Source organism: Barbus barbus (genome assembly GCF_936440315.1).
Source record: "Barbus barbus genome assembly, chromosome: 26".
NCBI classification, from domain to species: Eukaryota; Metazoa; Chordata; class Actinopteri; order Cypriniformes; family Cyprinidae; genus Barbus; species Barbus barbus.
Genome location: NC_136754.1, coordinates 10,259,154 through 10,265,724, shown reverse-complemented (window position 1 = coordinate 10,265,724; position 6,571 = coordinate 10,259,154). Strand labels below are relative to the sequence as shown.

Here is a 6,571-nt window from a genome sequence, read left to right as displayed (position 1 = left end):
AAGTGTACAAATTTTTATTTTATTTTTAAATGCTTGATCCCCATGATACTTATCTGTATGTTATAAGGATGTTTACCCACTGGATATACTCATGGATATTTGTATGTGTGCTTACATTCTCAGCTTAAATGACACAGTCAATGTCAGGTTCAACAAACTACCTCAAAGATATAAACCTCATCTGCTTCACAACCTGGCAAAAAGCAAATGCATCTAACTATTATTTTATCACCTCTTTGAACATGGTTGCTTTATAAAATATTATGAATACTTGGAGAAGTATCCTTAAAGTGAATCTTTGTGTGTCAACTTTATTTTTTATTTTTTTTGCTAAATAGAGGGGTGTTCCCTTGTGTTAACATAGCAGATATGAGGGTTGGATATTGTGATGTAGGTGCAATACTGTGTGTCAGGTTTTTGTACAGTGTTCATATGTTTCCTGTCACTGTGGGCTCCAGAGCGCAGTAGTACAGAGCAGAGTCTGATATAGATGCAGAGGAGATCTCCAGATCCACATATTTTTCTTTGTCTTTGGTGACTTTGGCAGTGAATCTGGAATCTTGTTTTGCACTCTCTAAGATGAACACAATGAACTGAGGAGCTGATCCGGGATACTGACGATACCAGTGAAGACGATATGCAGATGAATAACTGCAGAATAATTTAACACTTGAACCCTCGTCAGCAAACTCCTCTGTTTTGGTTGGTTTGATTTCATTTCCATATGCTTCATCTGCAAAAGTAGATCAAATCTTCTATGAACTGGTGTTAAAATTTAATCTACATTCAGTTTAGATGTTCAGTATAGAATGCAATATACAACATAAAGAAAATGCTATATATTTAATTTTGAGAAGAAATTTTCAATTATGGCTGCTCAGAAGCAGGTGTTTTTCCAAACACAAATGAGACAAAATGGCGCCGCTGATGGCAGCTATGGGCTCCTTGCACGTAACTACTTCCTTACCGGAAATGCGGCCTCGTCTTTTCCGGTCTAAACATGGCGCTATTCTACACTAGGTGTTTACAAGAGTTGCCGAAACTTACAATAACGGACGTACATCGCCTTTGTAAGTCCTCCTCCAAATCACCTACCAGCAAATTAGAGAAGGGCTTTAAAATGTATGCCTCTTCATATATCCACGGATATGAAGGTAAGTCTATATATCTCAAACTTTATGGCTTACGTTAGCTTGCTAGCTTACATTAGGCTAGGCTAATAAACAATCCCGGTCTGACAGAATATTCGTGTTATAATGTTGTACTGTTTTCTAGTATTAGGCGAAAAATGTCTACGTTGTGTCTGTACGCCTTCATGCATGTTCCTAACTTCTTATTGTGTTAATATGTGAGTGTCAAACAAAGACAGGGCCACAAGTGAAGTCGCTGTAAAGGCTTTCTGCTTCAGATCCATGAAGAAGCACGAAAAACCTCATTGTGTAAATGTAGGGCTGCACTTGTAATTTGTGTCAGAGTTCCGAGTTCAGCAGTTCCAAAAGGTTCGAGTTCAAGTTGTGTGTTGTGCTTAACATGGTCATGTTACATTTTGACCTTCGTTATCGCTTTGTATGTGCTCAACTTCCAAAAACTGCTCAAGCTGTTCACTGTTGCTGGCTTGCATGTGCTTAACTTTTCCAAAAGCTACTCAAGTTGTTCAAGTCTCTGTTACTGTTTTCTGTGCGTTTTATTTTGATGTGTTTGAATGGGATTGTGTTTACAGTGTGCAGCTTTGGATGCCAAAATATCATTATGTATGACTTAATATAATGCCATACTTGCTGCACACCACTTCTCATAATTCCATTTAAAGACATCTATTTCTGTGTTAAAGGTTGTATCAAAATCCCCTTTTTCTGGCCCAAAAGAAGGGATTTTCTAAAAAAAAATATTATATAAATATTTAATATAATATTATATATTATATTATTATTATTATTATATTATATATATATTATATATTTATAGAAAACATAAATTATCACATTCATCTAATCTTTCCTAACGATCCGCTAGCAGCCTAGGCTCCGAGATCTGTACACAAAAACACTTGTTATCAACAAGTGTTCACCACCCACTCAAAAGCAAAACAAAGTGTTCCAACCAATAACCAACGAGATGCACATTTAGGAGAGTTTCAATTGCACGGAAGGGAGGGGGAGGGAGTAGCGAGCTAGCTCTCTGTTTTATTTGAACATCAACAGAGTGACGTAGCAATTGATTCATGTGATGATTTATTTTTGGGCCAGAAATCGGTGATACAACCTTTTAAGAAGGATACATTCATGCCAACAGTTCACAAGTCCAACATGACCATATAGAGTAATTACGACTGATCTATCGACAGATGGTCCTCAGGGACACAGATCCTGTAATTATGGTGCGGTGCAGATGCTCATGTGTGGCGGGGACAGCTCTATGCAACCACACAGTTGCCCTATTATTCCAGACAGCTCACTTCTCCCAGCTGGGTGTGCCAGTGGTTCCTCCTGTACACAGCTGTACAGAATCCGAGCAACAATGGCACAAACCCCGAACAGCAGTAAGTTTCATAGCAAAGCATGGTTCATATGGGATAGTTTGCATAGATGTATGTCATGCAATAGTATGTACCAGTAGCTGCAAAATAGAACCTCTGTTTAATAAATTTTAAAAATTATGAGTGTATTTTAACACGTATTTTATCACAATTTCACAGGGTGTAAAACCAGGTCCAGTTGGGAAGATGGTGGTTGTTAAGCCTGTGCAGGGTCGGATGGGTAAAGGAGGATTACGGTAAATAAATATTAACTTAATTATTTTCATGAGTTGTTTCCCCCATTGTTATGTCAAATTATGTACCTCTTTATGATATTTTTTATTAAAAGGAGCACCCTCTACAGAGGAATGACTGGCCCTCTTCCTGACCTGTCGGTACTTCGTGTGGCCGAGGTGTACAGCGGCCTAGATCCACTGGATATGCCCCTGGTGACAACAATGGGGATGAGCATTGACAAGCCCCTTGTGGATTCTGAATTTGGACTGGTACAGAGGGGTAGTGTGATCTCCTATCAGCAGCCGAAACTTCTAACACAATGCACAGAGCTGCATAAGAATGCCCCGGGTCCTCCATGTCTTCCCCTTATTACTCATCAGCTGTCACCAACAGAATGTGTGTGGGTATGCACAGAGGAAGAACATTTGCATATACAAAGTGTGCAGCTATCTATTGAGATGGCTCACAAAATTGAATTGTCGACACGGGGTCAGAGCAAAGATCCAGAGTGGCACGTGCTGCGGCGAATGAGGATAACCTCCTCAAGGTTTAGGGAAGTTTCCCATGTTAGAGGTTACAGTAGTGCTGAGCATCTTGCAGAGCGAATTATCAGGGGCACCAGACAAACTGCGGAAATGAGGAGAGGTTCAGAAATGGAGTTTCAGGCAGCAAAAGAATATGCCCAGTACAACAATGTCAATTACTCACCTTGTGGACTTGTGGTTCACCCACAGGCTCCATGGCTAGGGGCCTCACCGGATGGCCTTGTTTATGATCCCAATGCAACACCCGCTTACGGTTTGGTTGAAATTAAATGTCCAAATGCTAAAAGTTACATTGACTGCAAGTACTTGCACATGTCAAATGGTGCTTTTAAACTAAAGAAAAGCCATGCCTATTTTTGGCAAATACAAGGCCAGCTTTTAATTACTGGACTTCAGTGGTGTGACCTTTTTGTCTGGGCAGAGGAAGATTTCTTTGTGCAGCGACTGCACTCAGACAAAGAAGTTCAAGAAACAATCAGGCAGAAGTGTGATCATTTCTACTTCAGCATTTACATGACAAAGTATCTCTCAATGAGACGATCACAACTGATTGGCAGGTAAAGAAATCATAATCTGATTCATTATGTATTTTATTAGGACTATGAATTTGACTTCTCATTTACGTTACATTTACCACTCGCACCTACAGTATATATATTTCGCCTGGAACTGATTGATAAATGATATGATCTGGGATAAAATGTGTCTTCAAGCTTGTTGCTTTAAAAAAACAAAAACAAAAAAACAGTTGAATAAGTAATGTCAGATTTATTCATGGACTTTATACAATATGGCATCATTTTACAATAAAAATCATTGTTTATAATGTTGTGTGAGATCACATCTGTTGTCACTGTATGAGAATTTATTCAGAGATAAATAATACTTACATTTAAAAGTTGTAGGTTTCTGTAATGTAAACTTGTCAGCACTACTTGGCCCATGCTGTGACAAGATGTTTATTTTGATAATTGCTAAGCAGGCAAGCAACGGCAAAAATTTCATTAATGCTTCCAGCAATTGACAAAGGAATAACAGAATCAAAAAGTTTATTCTCCTTTACCCTTCGGATGACTCGCTCAACGTGCACTCTTACACGAGCAATTTTCTGTGTTTGGAGGACACTGGGTGCTGGCATCTGGCTTTTTTTGTTGAGAAAAGGTGGACAGTACACTTTACACTTCACACAGTCAGTGATCAGGAAACCTTTATCAACCATCACGGCCATGTCATCAGTTAAAAGGTCAGCCAACCCTGACCGCCTAAAGAGTTCTTTATCACTTATTGACCCCTCATAGAGTGAAGAGATGAAGGTCACTGGACCATGAGGGGCGATCCCGATAAGTCCTTTCATTGTACAGTGAGATTTGTACTTCGAAAACATCTCACTTTGGAGGAGAGGTGAGGATGGCGTCTGGCACTTGAGCTCTGTACAGTCAACAATTATCTGAGTATCGGAGAAGTCTTTGAAATCATCAGGAAGGCGAGCTTTAACGTCTTCAGGCTCAATCCAGATAGCCACCGAGCCCAAGAGTGTGTACAGGTAGTTGGTCCACGAACAGATAATGCGGCTTACAGTAGAGATGTGAATGTTGAAACGGTTTGCCAAGTCCTGCTCCTTTAAACCAACGGACAAGTACATTAGGAAAAGGACTAGCTCATCGATGGGTTGCAATGATTGTCTCTGGTGAGAAAACACACACACAAACATCATTAAACCTAATGTAACCTCTCTAGTCTAATAGATAAAAGGATGTGCAATTATCATTACTGCTGTTGGTCTATAATTAAAAATACAACAGCAATAATGCAAAACAGCAAAAACTAACGACCCCCCCAACTCAAATCTATAAATTAATATGGATTCAAGTTAGAAAATACTCAATCTAATATCAGAATGTTGAGGTAAATGCAGTCAGATGTCATTTTCATCTCTCACATTAATTTGAAGGTTTGCTTTGAAAAACCACCATAATAAATCAAATAAACTAAAGAATATTTATATTTGCAGAAAAATATTATTATTAATGATTATCATTAATGACAACTGCAACAACATTAATGACAACATTATTATTAATGACAACTGCAAAAACCAACCGTGTGTGTGGGACGGACAGATGTTATTGCTTCATTCAATTTTTCAGCAGCTTTGGCCCTCGACGCACGAACCATTTTATGCACCGATGGTTCAACCAATCTCCAAAACAGCATAAGGTTATGGTAACTGGGAAATCTATGGGAACGGAACAGAAAGAGTACACAACGTTACAGTATGGTCACGTATGGTCCAAATTACTAATGTCAGGGGTATCTTGTTCGCATCTTACCGTGTATAGAATCGAATGTCGTCGTCAGAGTGGGCGAATCTTTGTAATCCAAATTTACAGCTAATTTTCAGCTCCTGTATCGCTTTCTTTAATGAGTCATTTTCTTCTTTTAAATTCGTGTTTTCGTCGATTAACGAGTCAATGAAAGCGGGTTCTGGGACAGATGAATAGTCATGATCAGCAGCAGGAGTGCAGTCCATATGTTGCCCATCTTCTGCTGATGCCAGCTCAGGCTGAAGTTTGCTTACTCTGTCCCAAACGCTCAGTCTTGGTGATGGGATGGAGTAATCATTCCACTGGAACAATACCGGGACAGCTCCTTTCTTTAGTTGCCTTTTCCCCTCCGGTGTTTTCGGCTGAATGATCTGCTCCGGTGTGAAGTGCAAACTACAGACTTTGCTGTGTCCTGTGACAATGAACTCATCACGACGAATATTCACCAGCCACCGCTTTCTGAGTTCAACATCGCTGGGAAATCCATGGTAACTTAAAACGCCGTTGAATTTAGATGATGACGTGCATGTGGGAACACAACAATGTTCATGATATTTTCTCTGTTGCCTCTGGAAAAAAACTCTATCTTTTTTAAGGCTCATTTTCCGCTGTTTACGCCGCGGGCGCCGCCATATTTCGCCAAACAGGAAAAGAGTGGGCCGTATTTACCCGTTGCGGATATGACGTCAGGTTGCTATGTGCAAGGAGCCTATTGTGCGTTGCTCCTCAGTGTTCGTATTGTTTTAGTTTTTTTTTCCTGTTTTTTGTTTTTCAAATAAGATCAGTTTTACCAGGGATGATCTGCTGAACATTCGGCAGAACACACCACAAAATCTTCTACTGGTTTTTGATTTTTCGGACGTTTTGCTGGACATTGTAGTTGGCGGAGCCATATAGCTCTGGTCAAACGCTACAGGAGGAGGCGCAGACGGGGAAAGCGAGCCGGCGCG

The 6,571-nt window shown here is 39.9% G+C and overlaps 2 protein-coding genes across 3 annotated transcripts; one reads left to right on the top strand and one right to left on the bottom strand.

Moving 5' to 3' along the window:
* The first annotated feature begins 938 nt into the window (after positions 1-938).
* LOC306845569 (uncharacterized protein) lies at positions 939-4,191 on the top strand. 2 transcript variants are annotated; one of them, XM_079378440.1, is made up of 4 exons: positions 939-1,154; positions 2,345-2,539; positions 2,696-2,772; positions 2,865-4,191. In XM_079378440.1, exons 1-4 carry the CDS (start codon positions 1,125-1,127, stop codon positions 3,856-3,858), a joined length of 1,296 nt encoding a protein of 431 aa, XP_079234566.1. In that variant the 5' UTR covers positions 939-1,124; the 3' UTR covers positions 3,859-4,191. The 2 variants fall into 2 exon arrangements, with proteins under 2 accessions (XP_079234566.1, XP_079234567.1); XM_079378441.1 differs by having other exon boundaries at positions 992-1,499; positions 2,865-4,138.
* LOC306845568 (uncharacterized protein) lies at positions 4,048-6,286 on the bottom strand. Its single transcript, XM_079378439.1, has 3 exons — positions 5,628-6,286; positions 5,398-5,533; positions 4,048-4,981 (listed from the first exon to the last, which is right to left on the bottom strand). Exons 1-3 carry the CDS (start codon positions 6,221-6,223, stop codon positions 4,229-4,231), a joined length of 1,485 nt encoding a protein of 494 aa, XP_079234565.1. The 5' UTR covers positions 6,224-6,286; the 3' UTR covers positions 4,048-4,228.
* Between the last annotated feature and the right edge of the window lie 285 nt (positions 6,287-6,571).